General features: G+C 37.7%; 2 protein-coding genes and 1 long non-coding RNA gene across 3 annotated transcripts in view; 1 reads left to right on the forward strand and 2 right to left on the reverse strand.

The window, feature by feature from the left end:
- Positions 1 to 3,155, reverse strand: part of LOC106517137 (uncharacterized) — a 3,754-nt gene extending 599 nt beyond the window's left edge. The window contains exon 1 of the long non-coding RNA XR_001310165.1: positions 2,727 to 3,155. This is a non-coding gene — a long non-coding RNA (uncharacterized LOC106517137). The remainder of the gene's footprint in view (positions 1 to 2,726) is intronic.
- Positions 3,156 to 3,219: 64 nt separating this feature from the next.
- slc44a1a (solute carrier family 44 member 1a) lies at positions 3,220 to 12,562 on the forward strand. Its single transcript, XM_014007851.1, has 16 exons — positions 3,220 to 3,456; positions 5,291 to 5,383; positions 6,365 to 6,507; positions 7,062 to 7,198; positions 7,740 to 7,833; positions 8,019 to 8,188; positions 9,020 to 9,109; positions 9,215 to 9,357; positions 9,520 to 9,706; positions 10,295 to 10,463; positions 10,828 to 10,984; positions 11,089 to 11,172; positions 11,257 to 11,394; positions 11,590 to 11,826; positions 11,923 to 11,997; positions 12,095 to 12,562. The coding sequence occupies exons 1-16, from the start codon at positions 3,430 to 3,432 to the stop codon at positions 12,116 to 12,118; spliced, it is 1,968 nt and encodes a 655-aa protein (XP_013863305.1). The 5' UTR covers positions 3,220 to 3,429; the 3' UTR covers positions 12,119 to 12,562.
- A 3,596-nt stretch (positions 12,563 to 16,158) lies between these two features.
- spock3 (SPARC (osteonectin), cwcv and kazal like domains proteoglycan 3) overlaps positions 16,159 to 22,505 on the reverse strand; it is a gene marked incomplete in the record, with an annotated part of 25,871 nt that continues 19,524 nt past the window's right edge. The window contains 5 exon segments of the mRNA XM_014007853.1: positions 16,159 to 18,942; positions 19,341 to 19,478; positions 19,605 to 19,667; positions 21,441 to 21,662; positions 21,756 to 21,869. Of these exon segments, the coding sequence (XP_013863307.1) occupies positions 18,785 to 18,942; positions 19,341 to 19,478; positions 19,605 to 19,667; positions 21,441 to 21,662; positions 21,756 to 21,869 (695 nt within the window).

Here is a 22,505-nt window from a genome sequence, read left to right on the forward strand (position 1 = left end):
ATCTAAAGATTGTTCAATATTCCAGACAGCATAAAGGAACACCTGATAAACCATTTTGGTCTTTTTACAGCAATTGACAAGCAGGAATGTTAATAGAGACATTTTTCTGTTGCATAAATAAAATTAGGTAATACATTTAAGTTCTTAAGTAAATTGCATGTAATTTAAGAGTTAATAGGTCATGATCAAAATAATGATTGTGAACACTGCTTTGTGATTTTGGCTTGTCATGTGGTGTATATTTTTGCTGAAAAGGTTAGGAACACCATAATTATCCGACATTTGATGCAATGTTTAATATGGCAAAAAATATATTTGTACAAAGCAAACAAGTGTGTGCAAAAGATATTAACTCGTGTTTCAGCTCTACACTCTGCTTTAAAAGGAATTTTAAGGCAGGAAAAACAAAAAACAAACAATCTGTTCTTTCTCCTACAGATAGTGAACTGCGCTTTTGATAAAATCCCTGCTGTCTGATAAAATCCTGCATCTTAACTGAAGCATATGGGCTGTATGGACAGAGGCCTGTAGGAGTGTACCACCAGCTGGATTTTGTTTATACATTCTGACTCAAATGCAGGCCTAATAAACCTCTAAACATCTGCACCTGAGCACATTCTTATACTTTACAGGCTTTAAAGTGTGGAAAGGAATGCACACAGGCGTGCATACAAATCTGAAAGGAGAATGCACAGTTGCCAAACCACTCATTAAGAAACCTTCAGGTATTTTCTATTAACATATTTACAGATCAGAGTTATTGTGATGGAACAGAACAGAAGCATCTTTATTGCCACTGTATGGCTTGTATTCACTGAGACTGAAAGAGCCCGTTTGATGCGTCTCAAACAACTCTCGAAGATGGTACAAAAAGGCAAAAATAACTAAACTAAAACAATATTGATCACACACATTAATGGATGAAGGCATTTAAAATAAACAAATAAAATGTACCATTCACATAACTGCACTTCAAGTAACAGGAGTTCAGTGTTCTTACAGAACAACAAACAAGCTGTTCAGATTTCTCTCTAAATTCTGTCCTGAGAAATCAGATCAAACCATTAAATCCAGGTCTGAACGTCTCACTCAGACCACTTTATGTGGATAAATGGAGTCCAGTGCTCCTCCAAAGGTGGTAGTCTGAGTACAATCYGTCCTGAGCCAAGTTGTAGAACCTCTGAAGGACCACTGAACTGAGATGACCCCCACACAATCAGCAGAGGTATTACATGGGAGGAAACAATATGCTCACTTGCTGGCTGAATGATGACAGTTACAACAACCATCCGTGGAAATATTCTGAAGTTTTCTTTTGCTTTTTTGGGGGCTTAAAGTATTAATACTTATTAAAATCCTTTCTAATAAAATAGTTTTGATTGGGTTTTATTCTTCAGAATGGATTACCAGACCGCTGCGTCGTGAGTTTCTTTTTATTTTGTTTGTTATTTTCAGAGTTATATGAACCAGTCATGGTCTCTATAAGCTGTAATGTTAATCACAGAACTAAAGACTGAGCATCATTAGGCCCCTTCAGAACAGAAAAAAAGACATGGCATATTTCCTCATGTAGTATTCACCCAGTGCCTCCTCTCTGGTGTCTCTCCATAGGGTTCATCAGAGCTTCAAAGAGAATTGGACTTAACGTTAGGCGAGTGATCATATTATTGTGGCTATTTAATGTCTAACAGCTATTTTATACTCATCGTCTCCTCTGGAGGTTCAGCATGGCTAACATTTTGGATCTTGAATGAATCTGAGGAAAGACAGATTGTTTATCCTCAAGTTGCGCTCCACATGAGGAATGGCTCTGGATCTCGGACCGTAAGCAGGCCAAGACCGTGACGCACTACATCTCCTCACACAGACCTCTGCTGAACATATGCAGCGCTGTCTGGCACTGGTTCCTCCGATGGGGATCCAGGAAAACTTGTTGTCCTTGGACACTGTTGCCAAAGCAGCATCAGCAGGAAACACTTGAGACTAGGATTCAGGAGGTGAGAGGCCAGGAGCCGTTTCATCACACGATGAGCGAGATCTCTGGGCAGAAGTTTCTGTCCAAGTTGGATTTTACTTTGATTAGATTGTACTGTCACAGAACATCTGCTTTTTTACTCACACATACTCCACATTTGGAATGGTTCAAAGCGTACATTGGATCTAGATGCATTACTGTTGCTAATCTGCAATTTGAGCTGATTAAATTGACTTAACCATGTGTTTTGCTAATGTCAATTAGCTGTAGCAGCCATCTTGAGAAGGAGTTGCCTTTAAAATCAAAACAATTGTCAACAAATGCAAAAACACAAGCAAAATCATTATTGCCCTTCACCCTAAGAGGGACTATCATAAATGTAGAATAAATACACTTTTGAGCTTTACCTGACCTAATCATCTATAGTGGTTTTTGCACACCTGTTTCAAATTAGTTGTAATTATTTGCCTCAATTCTCTGTCCATACGGACTTTGAAGGAAACTGAGTCAAAATAGCCTGTTTGAAAAATAAAATAAACAAAGGATAAAGTGAGATCTAGTTTTTCTTATAATTAGGTATTAGTTCAAGTAAACAAATGTTTTTACCTGCTCATCATGACTCACCTGCTCTTTAGCTATATTGCAAAACAATTCACACAAACTTTTATTGCTTTGGTAAACTTTTGTCGGCCCATAATTTGTTTTTAGTAATACTATAGTACACGATTTTGCAAATGTAATAATTACTCACAATCATCAGTTCATCGTTTACTCCAGCAAACGGCGCCAAACTCTTCACAGCCGCAGTTTGCGTGCCACCAAAAAGCCTTTCGTTGTGCTGCATTCACTGCACCTCGTAATTTTCTGAGTCGCGCTTGTAAAAATAATGATGATAAAAAAGTAAATGGCAAATAATAAAAAAAATACGACAGCATCATAAACTTATGAGCACATTGCTATTTTTGTTTTTCGTATTCAGTATCTGTCAATGGTTTCATCGAGAGGCATTAGTGACAATTGAAATTAACTCGTAAAGCAAAAATACTTCACATAACATTAAGCACATTTAACCAGCGTCGTGGATCTGATTCAGCCTTGTTAGATTGATCTACATGGATTACTGATCATGCATCAGGACACGCTAAAAGCCAAACAAGCACGAAATTGCGTTGGAGTAGATTGTAAATGTTTTTGGTGCGTGTTTTTTTTTTCTTCTGCGCTCTTTAAGTTGTGCGGATGTTTCAGGCAGCCTCTGAAGTCACCACGCAGTTTTTGGTGGCTGGGTTCGTCTTCTTCCGCGTTTACCTGAAACTGGAAGAGAAAAAAAAGGCGGTAGCAATGAATCTGTTTACAAGCACAAAGAGTGACTAAAGTGGAAAAAAAAAAAAGAGTGGGAGGAAAAAGTTATAAGAAAACAGACAGTTGAAGTTATTGTCTTGTAGTTAACCRACAAAATGGGATGTTGTTGCTGCTGCTCAGAGGTAAGTGAGTGAAATGGTCCGAGTGGAAGTGTTTATTATGTGAATGGTTTTTAAGCATGCGGCTTTTTAAGCATTCCCACTATTCCTTTCCTGTTTGTTATTATTGAGCTCCATTCTTCTTCTTCAGCAATGTTTTCGGCTTTTAACTCGCTTTGCAGATTTTATTTATTTTATTATGATTTTTTTGTGCGTTCAGCACATTCAGGACAAAATAAGGTGTAAACGTTTTGAGATATTTATCTTTTCCGGCCATTTTTGGGCTCATTGGAAATGAATGCAGCTGCCTTTAACATCCTTAAAACCCTTGAAAATGTTTATAATGTTCACTGCTCTGTTCACTTGTTCAGCTTTTTTGTAACAACAGAAACAGAAGCATTTACTAAAACAAACAAACAAACAAACAAACAAAAAAACAACAACAACAATGATCCTTCCATCAAAGGAGTGAGCAGAAATACACTTAGTCCACCCATTCTCATGTGACCTTATTTCCAGCACTCCTTGATCATCAAGAAGAATATTCATAATTTCATACAAAATCATGAATTCAAAAAATAAAGTTCATTCCAAAAAGTAGAGCTCGTGACAGGATATCCAATCCTGGTCCTTGAGATTCACTGTCCTGCACATTTTAAAAGGCTTCTCTTCTCCAGTGCATCTGATTTGAATATGTGAGGGATTAACACACTTCTGCAGAACTTGAAAACGTAGTCGAGTCACTGAACCAGGTGTATTGAAGCAGGTAAACAAGTAAAACAGACAGGATAGCGATAATTGGACACCCCTGCCTTAAGACCATCACACAATGTACACGTGATAATATCATTGTTTTAAACATCTTTTATATTTGGACATTGGTTAGGTTCAACATTCAGCCTGTTCCATAGCTTCACCCCACAGACAGAAGTACAGAAACATTTTCTTCTTCTAATTATCTTTCATATGTTGACATACTGTATATCTCTTAACTCATAAACTGTGTTTGTTCTCATGAATAGTTTTTGAATTTGTTCTGGCTTTTATTTATTTTTAGCRTTATGCATTGTCAAAACTGTTCGTAATTTAACTGTATTGAWAGGATTTAGCAGTTATTACTGAATAAATAGTGGGTTATTAGTATGATTCAGGCACTGAGCCTTGTCCTTAGTGGTCTACTTTATGATTAGAGACTGTGGCTATTTCTCCAAACCTCTGTGCATTAAATTAAACGTAATAAAACGAAGGAACAGTACAGAATGTGAAGTGCTTTCCCATCTAACATGTTTGGTTTTGTTCAGTATAAAAATTATTTTGGATATTTTACTTGAAACGAAATTGATGTGAGGTTTCTGTTCATCTTTTTTCTGTAAAATTAGCTTCTTTTTGCTGCTTTCTGTTTCTTATTGGGGTTTTTTCTGTTTTGTTTTCTTTTTAACTTATTTCAGCTTAATATTCTGCTAATTTTAGCTACATTTCTGCTCTGTTTCTGCTAATTTGCCAATTGATTTCCCCTTTTGTTTCCTGCTTTCAGCAAAAATCTTTTTAAATTTAACTCATATTAACAGTTTTGCTGTTAAATATTTTCAGTTCAACTTCAGCTTTCTTAATCTTTCATCAATAAGCATTCACACTGCATTTTCGCAGGAAATGCATRTTCTCTAGTTTACCATTGCAGACCGTGGGCTGCGGGGGGGCAACGTCATGACTTGGCAGCAGCTGTGTGGCAGCTCTTTGTTTCAAACAGCTCAGATGCTTGTTTGTCTGTTGGATTTGTAGCAGTGGTGAAGTTACTGCAAGGCGCTGTCAGCATAAACCAAGTCAAAGGTAACAGCTCCTGTTCTTCATGTCTCGACAGAGTAAAGGTAAAGGTGAGTGGAAACCGCTGGAGGAGCACAGCTGCACGGATATCCCATGCCTCATCATATTTATACTGTTTTGTATTGGAATGGTAAGTCTTTAATATATATAACATATGGTAATTATGTGTGAACCACATTTTATCCAAACTTCTGCAAACCAACCTGGTATCGTCATGCAGATATTATTGTTGCATGATGTCGTAATGGCATCATTTTTAAAATTAACGTAAAGAATGTTAAGTAAATTTAAACTCATCTGCTAAAATCAAAAGAAGCAGAAAATAAGCTAAATGCAGCAAAGTAACAGTAAAGTTAGCAACACCTTAGCTAAAAGTTAAAATGAGCAAAGCCGTGGCTACAACCTGAAATTATATCTGAAAGTCAAAAATTAGCTAATTAGCTGAATGTAGCAGAACTGTTGTTAAATGTTAAATTGGTAAAAGCATAAAAATAGTGATGGGAAGCTTTGCTGAAGCACTGAAGCTTGTTTCGAATAAAGGTTAACTGCTCCGAGCTTTTCAACTCATTCCTCTTTGGCACTTTCTTGCAGCCAAATGTTTAAAGAGCAGCTTGCACCCACAACATGAAATGAACCGCGTCAACATGACAGATTTGACCGCTGTTATGTCATTGGAAAATGTACTGTACTACGTGCATGAGACAACTTTGTTTTAGCAGGTTGTAGTATGCGCTGCAGGCTATTACTGTCTGCTATTGCAAACAAACATATTTTTAGTTTATAGTTAATTCAATAGACATCACAATAAATGTGCCAGATTTATCCAAAAAGCTAAATTAATTTGTATTCCTTAGACAGAAAAAAAATAGACAATTAACAAACTTTTTTGAACTAAAAGTATCCAAAAATACCAACAAAYAAAGACATCATACGGTAATATTTGTACAAAACACACATTACAGACATTGTAGCACCACATAGTAAAAGTGTAAATAAAGGCACTGTGTGTGTACATGTTGGCTGGACTTCACTGTATTCTTGGATGTTTGGTTTTCAGTTGTTGATTAAATCTSTCTTTTTATTTTTTTCTCTTTCTCTGGGTCATCTGCAGATGTGTATATGTGGGTTTGCCATCGCCACAGGAGGTGCTTCCCGGCTCGTCTCCGGGTACGACAGTTATGGCAACACCTGCGGTCGGAATAACACCAGGATCGAGGGAATCCCTCTGAGTGGCAGGGACATGTCAGAGAAAAAGTTAGTGTTATTTGTTATAACTATATATTTGTATATTTACAAATTTTCTGTTTCAACTCGTCAGTTTTGATCTGCCGCCCTAACTCTTAATATTTGTGAATAAATTACAGATTTTACAAACTTATTGTTAAATGTTTTATGTTCTGCACATGTAGAGTCTTATGTAGTTGCATAGCTTTCTTACTAGCCTTTGCAATGTTTGATTTATTTATTTATTTATTTATTTATTGGTGTGGGTGGGGGGTTGTTTCTTTTTATCAGCATCGAGCCTGAAGGCCTAGCTTCACTGAAACAATGGGAAAGCTTTATTGGTGGGCTGGTTGTCCATGGAGGCTTTGAATAAAAGGCGTTTTGGCAACAAAGAAGGCTCTGTCCAATGAGGCAGAAATGTCAACATTTTAAAATATTCTACCCGTATAAAACAGACCCAAAAGATATTGCAACACCTTTAATTTAATAGTGAATTGGGAAATTWATATTTTTGCTTCATATGGAATTGTTTGAATTGAACAGATTATGTCTAAAACTTGTTTTGTTTTTGTTTTTCTTTTTAGATTTGTTTTCTTTCTAGACCCTTGCAACCTCGACCTTATCAACAGGAAGATCAAGTCCGTTGCCTTGTGTGTCACCAAATGTCCAAACATTGAACTGAAGGACTACAGAGATGTCAAGGATTTCTCCCTTAACAATGGTGAGAAAACTACAAATACTGTAAATGGCTCATGTTCCAGTTGTTGGTGCTGCTGTGCTCTGATCAAACACGACAATAAACAGGTTAAAACTGCGCTTTGTGTAACCAGATCAGCTCTAAACCAAAAAGGGCAAAGATGCACAACATTAAAAATTGTCTTGTAGTTTCTGTCAGCGTGACAGTGGATAATTATTACTTGGATTTTATCAGTTGCTGGTTAGAAAAACTTGTAATTTTTCTAGTTTGGTGGGTCCTGTTTAGTGAGGACTCTTCTGTTAGAGTTCYGTCACAGTGTTTTTGCCAAAGTATTATCTATTTGAACACCAGGATCCAGAGTTTCCTGGAAGAAAACCGTATAGCTATGAGACATAATGATGTCACTGACCTTTACCTTCTGTTGTTCAAATATTGTGACTAATCAGTGCATTACAGTGCACCTATATTTACTGTACACACTAAACTACAAACAAAATGACATTTTAAATTATTGTAGTGAAACTGAAACATGTACAGTAATTGGTTGTGTTCTTCTTATTGTTAGGTTCTGACCTCTGCTCCTATGAAATTTCTCCTACAAGATATGGAAGCCATGCAGAGAGATTCACTAAATGCCCAAAGCTTCCTGTTCCACCAAGGTAACCATTTCTATTCTTTATTATTATTATTCATCCGTCCATTTATTCATTTTCTTTACCCACTTTTTCTTTGTGGGGAGCTGGTGCCCATGTCCAGCAGTCACCCTGGACAAGTTGCATGTCTGTCACAGGGGCTTGTCCCTGGGAGTAAATAAAACTGTTTTTTTTTTGTTTTTGTTTTCCAGTAAAGCCCTCCCAGTCTTCCACCGCTGTATTCCTATGGATATTGGCTGCTACGCTGAATTCGCCCAGGGTTTCATTACATTCGTCAGCGACAACACCGTACTGCGGCGCGTCGTCGCTGGAGTGGTGACCAGCAAGGAGATCATCATAGGCCTCTGCTTTCTGGCTTTAGGTATTACTATTTGTTACATCACACATAACAACGAGCTAATGAGCCAGATTTTGTTTTTATATATCCCAAAAGAAAACCCATCACTGTGTTTTTTTTTACTTATTTATTTGTGCTGCGGCATTGTTTATGGAGATTCAACTGGAAGGAAACAGTTGAAGCTATTTTTGTCTCTTGGGGGAAAAAAAAACACAGGAAATGTCTAAGCACTTACAGTCACTGTATCCTCTGAAGTTTAGCCAGCRGGCAACCATTTTAAAGTCTGCTTCAAGTCGTCCCCTTGGTAGAGCAGAGACAGAGCTATTCCCACGTCACTCGGGCCGTCTTTTATCTCACTTATTTGATCTGCCTGGTTCGGGTCTCGTTGTCAAGACGTGACTCATAAACGGACTGTTCCGTGTTTCATGGATTTAGGAGCTGTGTGTCGTTTGCTCTTTTTATCTTTTCATCGTTACAGTAAAAAAAATATAAAAAAACATGAAGAACCCTACACTGGAAAAATTAGTCATCTAAAAATAAGTARAAGTACGACAATTTCACTTGGTAAGACGTCTTGACATAAGGAAATAAAATCCAGGCTAAGATAAATAACCTAACACATTCTGCTCTTGCTTAGCGTATCGATCTCAAAACATCAAAAATAATTTTTGGATGGATATAAGATTGTAAGACTTGGTTAAATGGGGCAGTTTTTGCAGTGTAGTACTAACCAGTATAAACCTTGTTTTTATGACCCTGGAATAAAATGGTCCTTAGATACTGAGGTAAACATTTTTCCACGCTAATAATAACTGATATATTTAAATGAAAGGTCTTCTTTTCCCTCTGATCCAGTTCTGTCCTTGATCATGATGGTTGTTATTCGATACATCTCCAAACTGCTGGTATGGATTCTCACAGTTCTGGTGATCATTGGTTCTGTAGGTAATTATTTTAGTTTCATTATGATGCTGATACAGAACTACAGAACGTTTAAATTTGGTTTCATTTTATAGTTTCTTTTGATGTTTATTTGATTTTTTTTCTCAGGTGGTACTGGTGTCCTCTGGTGGCTCTACGCTGACTGCAGATTTGCCCTTAATAATAACGGCACTTCTGTGTTTGGGAAGGAAGTGGCTTCCGACAACGTTAAGGCTTTGCTTGTGTATTCCATTGGTGCGACCATTTTCACGGTATGTCTGCGTAACAAGAGGATCTGTGGTTGTGCAAGCTTGATGCGTGAAACTGTAGAAGTGTGGAGAAAATATTATGCTTAGACCGTTTTAAAATATGCAGTCAAATTTTACAGGGAAACGGTTGAATGAGAGCACCTGAAAAACATGTAACTTTTTCAGGTTGTGCTGCTGCTGGTGATGTTTTTCATGAGAAAGCGGGTGGCTCTCACCATCTCCCTGTTTCACGTGGCGGGTAAAGTGTTCATCCACCTCCCCCTGCTGGTCCTGCAGCCTTTCTGGACCTTCCTCAGCCTCATGTTCTTCTGGATTTACTGGATAGCCGTGCTTCTCTTCCTCGGGACCTCAGGTTAGGAGGAACGCCTTTGGAAGTAGTGCGACGGTTTGATTATACAAAGTCGTTCATGGTTCTACAGGTTTTGTTTTTGTTTTAAAGTGTGTTTGCTCCAAAATCAGATAGATCTGTAAATGCAAAGTTTCTGACATTTCATCTGGCTTCTGTGACTGAGCTCCCACATGTGGAATGTTGTGCCGGTCTCGTGATGAATGCAGCCAAAGAACCAGTTCTCTCTTCACCCCCTTCTTCCCTTTTCATTACTGGATTTTAAATTCATGCATAAAACAAAGGGCCAGCACAAGAGAAACTTATATCTCACATTCCCGCTTTATCTTTCCTATTCAGGGGTGTTTAGAGCTCTGTAATGATGTATAAATGTGACAAATTTAGAGTTTTTTTTTTAAATAGTTTAGATGAAGTTGTTTTGGTGTGATTATATTTGTTTTCAATAAGAATGAAACTTGTGTGTTTTGCATACATAAAGAACTAAACTTGTTTTGGAACTATGGCGGATAAAAATGGAATTAACAAAACAAAAATCATGTATTTTGAGGGTTTTTCACAGTTGACACTGAGGTTTTTTGTTTTGTTTTCTAACAGGGACACCAGTAAAGAACAACTCCACACTGCTGGTTGAGTATCAGATGAAGGGTCCTCTCCAGTACATGGTGTGGTATCACGCCGTCGGTCTCATCTGGATCAGCGAGTTCATCCTCGCCTTCCAGCATATGACCATTTCAGGAGCTGTAGTCACCTATTATTTCACAAGGTATGGCAAAAGTAGGAGAACACCCGTTTTCATGTTGATTCATTGACACCCAAAGGCAGAGGCGCTTTTTTTTTGTAGCAATGGTGAATTATCTCTTGAACCAGTGTACAAAGTAATCATTGTATGTACATCTACAACCCAATTCAAGAACTGAATGTAGGAAACAAAAATAGCTGAAACTCAACCAACTCACAGTCTTATCCACTTAAGCCAGATTTACACTACATGTGACCCATTAGATTGATTATTATTGAGTCAAATTGTGCGTAAAACATTTTTGTACGTTAGGACCAAAATAGATACAACTCYCTCTTAGCCCTTTAATTCCATAGGGTTTTAATGACTCTGCTGTGACTACCTGCAGGAACAAGTCMGAGTTACCAGCAACTCCAATCCTTAGCTCCATGTTACGCACTATTCGCTATCACCTGGGCACTCTGGCCAAAGGCTCTTTCATCATCACGCTTGTTAAGATCCCTCGTATCATCCTGACCTACATCCACAGCCAGCTCAAAGGAAAGGTCAGTCTTAACGTTTGTTTCCTAAATAYAAACCCAAAGCTAGTGAGTATTATGTTTGCGTCATGTTAGCCTTATCTTTTTTTTTTATTTTCTTCATACTGCAGGAAAATGCCTGTGCTCGGTGCATGTTGAAGGCCTGTGTCTGCTGTCTGTGGTGTCTTGAGAAGTGTTTACAGTACTTGAATCAAGTAAGCTCTGGTAGCATCAAAGACAGAATATATCAAATCATTTAAAASCAAAATGTAAACGGTTCAAATGTTCAATTGTTTTAGAACGCCTATACTGCGACGGCCATCAACAGCACCGATTTCTGCACCTCAGCCTGTGAGGCTTTTGTGATCCTGGTGGAGAACGCTCTCCGAGTGGCAGCCATCAACACCGTGGGCGACTTTGTCCTCTTCCTGGGAAAGGTACCAGATTYAGGCACTGAAACGGTTGTGCTATAAAATGTGATCTATAGAACATTTATAGTAAAAATAATCTGCCTAAAAACAGTGGACGTAATGTACTGCAGAGCAGCATGTGCTGCCACCAAGTGGTCAAAGACATGTTTGCTCTGCTGTTGCTGCTATGTGGAGTTTAATAATCGCTGTCTTCGTTCTCAGATCATCATAGTCTCGTGCACAGCTTTTGCGGGCGTTCTGGCTCTGAATTATCAGAGGGACTACACGGTGTGGGTGCTGCCGCTCCTCATCGTTTGCCTGTTTGCGTTCCTTGTGGCCCACTGCTTCCTGTCTGTGTTTGAGAACGTGGTGGAYGTCCTCTTCCTCTGCTTTGCTGTGGACACTAAGTTTAACAACGGCAGCRTTGGACAAGAGTACTACATGGACAAGGCCTTGATGGTGAGACRTTGGAGGCTCGTTGTTGGTTTAGCATTAACTCCTGGTAAATTTTAGTCAAGATTTTWRTTTCTATTGAATCCTTTTGTCTTTTTCTAGGAATAYGTTGAGAATGCTAAGAAAATGGATAAGTACAAACCAAGTGCAGGGGGTGGGCAAGAAATGAAGCCCATGGTAAATTAAGAAAGAGACTTTACATTCCTAATAGTGTGGTTTGTGATGTTTACTTCTAACTCACAAGCAAATTATTTTTTTCTTTTTTGTCTTTCAGACACGTGGAGGGACTTCAGCTTGACCTACAATCCAACAGACTGAATAAAAAGATTTCATGTTGTTCCTACAGTTCACATGTTGCAGTAACTCAGCATAAACATAGGTCAAATATCAGTAAATGTAAAATATTTGAGTGACGCCATACAGGTGACACTGGGTTTCATGTTTTAAGAGAACATTTTTAATTATGACTTTGGACACTTTTAAAACAGTGGTGGAGGGAAGTATATTTGTTCTGATTTGTAATCATTAAGAATTGCTTCTTTGTTTTTCTTTGTTTGTCCTTTTTGCTGCTTTTAAATCTTTTTATGCATTTTTACCATGTTTGTTTATTACTTACAGTGTACATATTGGGGTTGTTTGGAAACTATACTTTTCAGTGATTGCTAACCAATTTTTCCAGTTGTTTGTTTTTCAAAAAACATGATGTGTTTGACTCATAAAAATTTTTTCTATAGAAAACAAACTGTGTTATTGCTTTGTTTGGTTCTCCACAGTCTGAACAGTAAAATTGTGGCTTGAAAGGAAATTGATTTTATGGATATTATGTTGCAACCATTCTTTTTTGAAACGTAGATCTTTTTTAAAGTAGTTTTTTTATGTTCCCTACAAAAACTGTATTTAAAAAACCAGAAATATTAGGGTTGTACAWTATCAGGAAAACCTGCGAGGTGCAATGATAGAGCTTAAAGCTGCAGTGTTGATGTCTTTGTGCTCTAGGTTCAGAGAAAAAAAAAACTAGTACCGGTACATCATTTTCATTACAACTTGACAGTTTTGCTTTAAAAAATGCAGCTACTCTAGTAGCAGAGAAACAACAGACTGCATGCAGTCCAGTTTCTCCTATAAAACATTTTCTGATGTTCTGCTTAAAAAAATCCTCTTTCTATATATTTTTAAATAAACAAAAACATTTAAAAATAAGTTTTAATAATTTTAAATGAAGGTTAACAAACCTAAATCCAACTGCAAATTATCTCATTGCAGTTGTCTAACATTGTCTCCACTGACCAAGCGGGGATGATTTGAAGTGGTCCATTTAGTTTATCAGACTGATGATGACAAACATTTATTGCAGTTGACCTTTATTTATTAATTTGTTTTTGAATATGCCTATATGATATATTTGCAACATATTGTGCAGCACTAATAAATATGAACTTTTTTAATCGTTTTGAAGGTTGAAGAACAAATTGACCACTTGAGGGCAGCAAATTCCCATGAAACAAATGAGATTTTGTTTGCAAAGAACCTGGAGCTGACGTCCTTAAAATGCCCCATGCCAGAAACTTCATTTTCTTATCATTTAATTAAGAAAATAAAACATTAAAATAAGGTTATTTCCATATTCTCAGAATATTTGGTTTGTTACTGCTGAATAAAAATATCACCGTGGCTGTAACTTTGGAGCCTTGTGTGTATTTTTACAACATTTATGTGTACAGATTTAAGATGTTTGTACTTATTTAAGTTTTTTTTTATCACAACTGAATTGGATTTGTTACATACTCAAATATTTTAAGTTCATTCAGGTTTTCCATCATTGTCTCCCTAATCTATCGATCTGTGCTTCTGTCTCATCCCTTTCAGTTAGTTGAACAGGCCAGAATCAAACCACCACAGACACAGTTAGTTCTTATTAATGGGATAGCTGTCTCTGCAATCTGCCATCCACATCCATAAAACACGGGAACCTGCAGGAAAGCAGCTTGATAGGAAGTTGGTGAGTCACACAGTGACTGGTACTGTTTTTTTTTTTGTAAACCAGCACACTGACCATTCCTGGAACCTTTTTGTTACAGGATAGGACGGGATGGAAGTACAGATTAGCCAAGCTGAACAAAGATTTATGGGTTTTGAACTGGCTAATTATGATCCTGATGAAATTTATTGTTCATAAGTCAGATGGTGAGTTAGTTATTGGAACTTGGTTTTTAAAAAGAGCAAAATTCATAAGATTTTAGATACGATTTTTTTTTAAAAGGAAAACTGTCTTGGGGAAATGTGTAAAACAATATTTGACTAAGTTAGACACAGCACCACAAAATCTGTTTTTTTTTATTTCTTCAGTAAATGTCTATTTTGGCTGGTTTATGATAATTTTATAGGTTTAACAGTAATTTATGTGTATTTCATTGATGTCAGTGTTTATATCATTGATTTTCTTATTCGAAATTCATGAAATGATTATTAGTTTATTAACATAAAATCTAAACATTTAAATTAGTTAGTAAATTGTTAACCATTTGACCTCTTTGGTCCACCTTTTATGCAAATGTTTATTGTTTATGCTCAACCAGCCAGTGTGTGATCATCATCACTGATTGACACTTTCTACCTCTTCAGCCTGGTCTGAAAGGCTAAAACATCTTCAGCTGAACCTAAATTCACCCCAAATGATAAGAACCTGCAAAAGAGACCAGAGTGATTCCAGTATATGAGTCCAGTTCATCTTTATAAAAACTATGATGGTGGACTGACACCACAGGTCAACAAAATCAACATCTCAGGTATGTGAAACCCCTCTAACTCCTTCACTGGTCTAAGCTCACCCTTCCCCCCAAATGCTTTTCTTTCCACGACCTTTCCCCTTTCTTCATTACATCGGGTCAAAAGGTCGAAGCCTCCTGAGATGTACGCTTTAGTTTCCTCTCACCCGAAGTCCATGCTGTACCTCTGCTATTTGCATCCCTTTCACCCACACAACCCACTGCTCTGAACGTAAGTCTTGAAATGACCTCACACGACATGGAAACAATATTTCATACCACAGCAGGCGTTAGAATTACAAATAATCAGCTCCTCCATCCGTCTGGGCCTAAAAACATGAAAATAAGTGAGTTACCAACTTCCATTTTGGTGTGTGGCTACATCTAGGCACTTCTTATTGAAAACTGGCAAAACAAATGATATATAATGTATAATAAATATTTTACAGCCCATTAAATGCACCCTAAAAGCAAAACTTGTGCAATTCTTCTTCTTTTTTTTTCCAAAGGTGCATTATCATTTGTCACACTTGTCAGGATGGCGATGATATGATGCCTGGAACTGATAGAAAACAATAACTCCRTGTAAAGTGAGATGTTTAAAATGCCCACAGAGTATATCATGTATAGGTGGCTGAAGAAATAAGCCTCAGTATTCACCGGAGAGTTGAGGTGATAAAAGAGCTTTCATCACAGACCATCGCTTATCCAAACCTGACTTCCGGACATCAAAAGTGCTTCCTGCAATTTGAGTCATTTCCCATCAGCTCTCAGTTCGTCCGTCTCGCAGTCCACACAGGCAAATCACATTTTTATTGTTGTTGAGCTGTCTCCAGCAGCAGGCTGCGGTGTTTGGAAATGAGCCACAAAGATGGTATCTCTCAGCATTTCTWTGGTCAGCACATAGAGGCGGAGGGAAAATGTGAGAAAATGAACATTTAATTTTTTTTTACCCAGCAGCTTTTCTGTCTGGCGCTACTGATGGGCCTCATTGCTAGCACACACACACACACACACACACACACACACACACACACACACACACACACACACNCACACACACACACACACACACACACACACACACACACACACACACACACACACACACACGTTTATCTGTTGTCCTGCGGGCCGCTTACATCAAGCCATGTTACACAAAACCTGCTAGGGTAAATTAAGTTTTTTTTTGTAGTTTGGATAAATGCATTAAACTTTACGTGAATGTGCACAGAGTGTCAGGATGATGTGACATTAAAAATGAACTTTTTCCCCATTTTATAATGTATTTTTCTTTCATAGAAAACAGCCATGTTCATCATAAACTCTAATAACCACCAGTAGAATATGTTATTTCTCTTTGCTATTTGGAGGAAACGGAAGTGACGCCTTTTCTCACTTCCCACATACTCAAAAATTTTTATCTAATTTTAAAGCAGAGCAAAGTGCCTTTTCCCTAAATATAAGCATGCAGATGAGGAACAGAAACTGTCAACGTTGAACTGAAACAAGACAAGTTTGCCGCAGCTTTTCTCGTGTCTGTTTTCCGAGTAAAAATACGTGACGATGGACATTTTGGTCAATATAGCTTTTTATTTCAGCAAATCATACATACACTGTAAAAAATGCATCTGTATCATCACCTAATATTATCAGAGCCGTGATGACAGTGTGTGATTGGTTGAGGAGTGGCTACAGTGTGCGAGGTCATGAAACAGGATTTGCATGTCGTCACACTCATCAGACGCCTTTAAGACTGAAACGTGTTCCTGCTAACAAAATGAATTTCAATTCAAAGTTAGGAAGGATGAAGAGAAAAAGAAAAGTACACAGCTCGATGGCACTTCTTGGGTCATAATGTAGTTATTTAAAAATGTATTTATTTTCTGATTGAAATAAGCCAAACGGGAGAAAAAAAATACTGCAAATTAACACAGGAGCAAAGCTTATCCCAGGTCTGCATGAACGTGACTTGATAACACGTCTGAGATCAGACATCTGGCAAATTCACACTATAAATAGTTACAGCAGAGGAGATTGAGCTACTGAAAGCAAACACTGTAAGATGATCGTCTTCTCAGAGAAAGCTGTCTAAAACAAAGCTTCCTGTTGCCAGTGTATAATCTATATAAAACATTTCCTATCCAGCAGAGACTAAGTGTTAATACGCCTTAACTGCTAAGCATCTGTGTGCTTCTCTACATTCTAGCTATCTTATGTAACAAACCAAAAGATGTAAAGCATGTCCTGGGAGACACCCCAAGCACACGGGCTTAACATTAAACCAATAGTTTTAAATCTTTTGAGGTGGGCTTCTGTGGAAAAGTTCAGAACAAATAAAAATATCTTACTTGTAACGATCAGAAAGTCTCTTTGACTGATTTCAGTTTGGAGAAAAAGAGTTCAACTAAAGTTTACTCACCCCTAGTTTATTACTTCTTAAAGGGTTCAGGTGCAGAGACCTGTGCTGCAGCCTTAAAACGACCTTTTGGGCCATTAAAATCAAATTAAAAAACAAAATCAAACGGGGGGTTCATGCATTATGTTTTAAACCTTTACAACACTGTCTGTTTTGCATTACACAATTAATCCAGTAGAAATATTTGGATATTTCTGCAGGAAGTGCCCCAGGCTGCACCTGAGGTGCTACAGCTAGTTGCTGCTGCCACTACTTGTGCTTGTAAAATTCAGTGTAAATAATTGTGTGATGTGAAACTGTGATGTAAAGGTTTAAAAAAACATTACTGGCATGAAGCGGAATGAAACTGGAATTTTAAAAGGAATCCATTCCACTTGGATTGGTCTTGATTCTATTCAGACTAGCCCTCAAAATGGAATTAAACCTTATGTCTCCAAACGGAGTTTGTTTAAAGACCTATCACCAAAAAGGTAAGAGAGTAATTGTTCAAAATTATTTCACAGAACTCCACCAAGATCTGAGCAATTTCTTCAGCAGTAAAGCCACTCCTATTCAGTGTCAAAGCAAGTTAAAATCAGTACAGTAAACATGCTTCTCCTTCTATCACCACCTGTCTTTACTAGTAAAAGGCACACCTCCCCCCTTAAACCCCACTCTCAACTCAAATTCAACAAGTCTGCATGGCTGTTCTTTATTTTTTTGTAACTGTGCAAGAGTTGATTTTATTCTTTTAAGCTGTKAGCTAAAATCACATTATATCAGCAAATATAAAAACATTAACAATCTATTTCCTTCTGAACTCTGTTAAGGTTTACTTTGAGCTCACTGGCCTGTACAAGTGTAATCTCATCTGTACACACTTCATGATTTTTTTTTTCTTTAACAACCTCAAGCTGTTTTTTTTTCTCCCTTGTTTGAGTTCCTAAAAGGTTTGGCCTCTGGTTCTACAGACTGAAACGACATCACGTAGTATAATACAGCTAAGACCGATCTGTTTCATCTTTCAGCATACATCTTACACTGGATTAGAAAAATAGATAACAATAAACCCCCCCTGGGCACCAAATTACCAAAAGACAAAACTGTATTTTTTGTTCCCTTTTCYGTACTTAGCCTCTGATAATTTGACTTGATCTGAGCCTCACCGAGAACTACTATAATGCTTTTTTTTTCATAAAAATTATCATTTGTTTAATTCTAATCCTTTCATTGAAGCTTGTCTAAGTGTTATCTTGTTTTTCCACAAAGTTACAGTCACAGTTAAAAAACGAGATCAAAAGAAACTTAAAGAACGCAGTATTTTCTTATCTACATCATCAACATCCCACCTATACACGGGAACAGTTTGATAAGGGTACAAAGAGATGAGGAAGATGGAGGGAAATCTCTTTAACGTTGCGCCTCAGGCATCAACACACTCGGGTATCAGAGTGCTGCACAAGGACACGAGACATCGCGAGACATGGGAGCGTCCAATGGGAAAAGGCCTTCTGCACAAGTGGACCAAACCCAAACGGATCGACTGGTCGCCAGTAAAATTTCTCGTTGACCGACACTCAAGTGTACAAGGATATTTACTACTTAAGCAGAAGGGGGGTTAAAAAAACATGAAAGGTTTTCTTGAAATACTTTTTTTTTTAACTGATGAAGAAAAAGTACACAGAGAAGAGTCCAAAGGCTGTTAGTAATTATTATGAATATTCTGCCCGGAGAGTCACCTAAAAACGTGCAATTTGACCAAATATACAGTTTTTTTGTTTGTTTGTTTTTTTTAGTTAACTTAAGACAGATATTCATCATTGTCATCATCGTCATCCTCATCTTCATCGTCCTCGTCGTCCATACCTGCCTGGTCGTTAGGGATAAATGAATCTTCATCGTCGTCCGTGAACAGTGAGTCCCCACTGCCCAGATCCCCAGAAGACTCCAAAATTACGCCTGGAAATTAAAGAATGAAACCAATGACACCAGGAAAGTAATATAACATTATAATAATACAATAATGACACATAATGTTGAAAAACATCACTAAATCAGGGTCAAACTTGGTTACCCGAGGTGGTCAAATTTTAAAACTTGGTCCAAACCAATGGGCAATTTCTGTCAGTATTTATTTTAAAAAATAACAAATTATTCTCTTAAAAATACAAATCTTTTTTACAAACTCTGTGAGTTGGACATTTAAGTGAAGAAAGTTTAAATTTATAAAGATATAATAATTATTTAAGAGTCCAACAATCAACTACCAAACTCTTTATCGGTCTTTTCTTCCATCTATAAGCACAGAAACCTGACACTGTACTCTTCAGGGTTTTGCTTTTGAGGTTTTTGCATACCGCAGTCTGCAGGGCCGTGCGTGCGCGAGCCTGCCACCTCGTTGCCGTAGCGATCCACACACCAGCACTGGCCACTGCTGCTGTGACACTGGTGGGACCTGTAGTAACCCTCCCCATCACAGGATGGCAGATACTGGCCTACGGGTTTGAACCAAAACACAGACGGACACACTGTGACTCAAAGAAGCACAAATGTTTGTGTTTTTTTTTTTTTTTTTTTTTTTTGGGGGGGGGGGGGGGGGGGGGGTGCACGAAGCTTCTTACCGAGTAACTTCTTCCCAGAAAGCTTTTTGTTGATACTGGAGAGCTCTGCTTTRCACGGTGAATCTGAAAGGGAGAGACAAACAAGCTGTAGATGTCTACTTTCCCATGTTTGAATGCTCTTTTCTTGTGCAGCTTTTTGTCCCTGTAATGATTTTTTTTAGCATCCCGCTGTTTCAGCTCATCATAAATAACGTTCTTTTGTTGCAGCAAAAGAAACAATTTACAATTTTCTCATGCTTCATGCAGTTTCCTTTCTCTGCATAGTGTTGCATTTTATTTTGCTTGGCCTTTGCTGTTCTGCCTGAAAAGAAGCCATCTTCATTGTTCGTTTCTGTGGAAATTATCAAAAAAAACATTTTTAAATAATACAACTGAGATCTTGTTTACAGAGTTTGGTCACTTTGGTTGGTTATGAAAAACATCACTGACCAGGGAAACGTATGGAATACAGCTGCTAACATTACTAAAAATGTGATTGACATAAGCATTTAGTTGGAGAGTTGACTTAGTAGATGGAAGGTCAAAGTAAAAAAAAAAACTAGTTGTGGTAACCTTGATTTTTAGGCAATAAAGGTAGATCACTAACCAACATAGAAGAAGGATGATTATCCAATTGCCTATTTATTTTTGTCTGTCTGTTGCAAAACTGGTCAACTTTTACTGAAACACAGAATGCAATCAATGGGTGCACATCAACTGATTATAATTTGGAGTCAACCTAATTCAAGATGAACCACAGCAGCTTGATCTTAGCAAAAACAAAAATAGCTACAACGATTTTTTTATAGGATCTGACCTAAAATTTGCTGTGGTAACAAATCAAATCAAACTCCAAGTGCTGACAGATTTAATTGAATCTTTGTTTAAAACCAGTTGATTAAAGTCTGAGAAAGTTCCCACTGGATTTACACATACAGGCTTTAAAGTCAACCCGAAACAAGATGGCTGCCAACGGTCATCCTGGTTCTCTGTTAGACTTTTATTACATTTTACTTTACTGGACTTCACAAATTAAGTTAGGTAGAACAAACTTAGGTTAACAAAACAATACGATGAGACAGAGAGAGATTGGCACATGGAAACAAAGACAAAAAGCAAACTGCATGAAAAATGTGATGCCAAGAACTCTGTTTACAAGAAATTATTTTTTACTTCACTTTTTATTTTTGTTTCTGAACAGATGMGTCTTAGAGGGATCATAAAGGGAGGGGATTCCTTAATAATTTATTGTGTGATTGGTCAGAAGTTYGTGGGAGTGTTTGTTCATGCTGAAAGCGCTCAAATGCTGCAKTTTGCTTCAACCTAGAGACTGTAGTTTTTTAAGGAAGCTGAATACTGTAAACATAAGGATCACGAGCCTTTTTTTTGTAAATGTTTGATTGAATCTGTCTTAACTTTCTCTATGGTTGCATGGTTTGGAAATTTAAGTGTTCARAATAAAAACTGCTTGAACAAAATTGTTATTGAGGCAAATAAGATAATCGGGGTAGCCAGTTTCCCCTTTATGATATTTTTATTTGTCAAATCGCCCAAAAAGCAAGGCTCATTTTACACTGCCCAGACCACCCTTTAAACCTGGAATTCCAGCTTCTTCCSTCTGGATGGAGGTTTAAGCTTCACAGGATTAAAAGTAATAGATGGAAGGACTCCTTTGTACACACCGCAAATAGATCTCTAAATTTGAAGTTTTAAATTTTATCTATATATAGATTTATAAATTGTTGCACAAAAATCTTCAATTTGCAGTCTGTATGCAATTTTGCACGTTTTTTACCAGCTCTGGGTTTATTTTAGGAGTTGTCTTTTGCAGCCGGGAAACAAAATCCAAAGGCCCACCTGTGTATCTCTGGAAGCCCGTGCACCATTCAGAGCTGGTTATGACTTTGTCGGGATGCGTATCACACGATTTAAAGAAGGCGTCAGAGCACGGCTCATTCCTGTCCAGATACAGGCTCTTAATCTCCGACTGGTCCAGCTGCAAGTCGAAATTTGTGTCCAGCCGGGAAAACATCCAGCCCAGGGGGTCCTTACAAACGGGTGACGCTCCGACTTCGAACTCTGTGGGGAACGTTTAAAAYGGGGAAAAGCAGATGAAGAAAGAAATGACCGCGCAATGATAAAACGGGAGAGACGTSGAGCTTTGTGACTCACTGTTCTTTTCTGGTTTTTGGATCTTGACTCTCTTGTGGTTGCCGTTCTCATGTAGCACTCTGAACCAGTCTCTCAGGCGACTCACCACCTCCTTCAGATCTGACTCGCTGCATACTGAGGAGGGAGAAAAGATAATTGATTGTTACAGTCATGCTTTACTTTCCTTCTGCTCCCGGAGATTAGGAGGCAGGGGTCAGCTGCCTCAAACTTCATTTAGATTCACTTGGACTGAAAATTTGCAATTTACTTGAAAAAGAAAAAAAAATCATACTGATTTGAACTTTTTTCACAAACTGCCTCGGTAGATTTACATTTGTACTCTTTCCATTTTTAGATGAAGGGAGAAGTTAATACTTTAACTCTGCTTTAAAACCTCTCAACAACTTTATCCCTGAGCTGTCTGGTGTGTTCCTTGGTCTTCATGATCACTTAARTTTTGTAACAATTCTGTGAGGACTTCATGAAACATACTGTGGTCAAATCACACRCAGGTGACCTCTATTTCTAGATTAGGTGACTCCCGTAGGCGGATAGTTGCACCAGATTATAGTTAGAGGTAACAAATGCATGCCCCACTTTTCAGATGTTTTTAACATCATTTGAAAACTATATTGAATTTTCCTTCTACTTCACAATTTCTGTTTGTCTGTCATATTAAATCCCAGTAAAATACTTCGAAGTGACTGTATCACTGTAATGTGGTAAAAGTTCAAGGGGTACTTTTTCAAGGCAGTGTATGTAGTCTTAAAC

This window comes from Austrofundulus limnaeus, unplaced genomic scaffold, assembly GCF_001266775.1.
Source record: "Austrofundulus limnaeus strain Quisiro unplaced genomic scaffold, Austrofundulus_limnaeus-1.0 Scaffold45, whole genome shotgun sequence".
Lineage (NCBI taxonomy): Eukaryota > Metazoa > Chordata > Actinopteri > Cyprinodontiformes > Rivulidae > Austrofundulus > Austrofundulus limnaeus.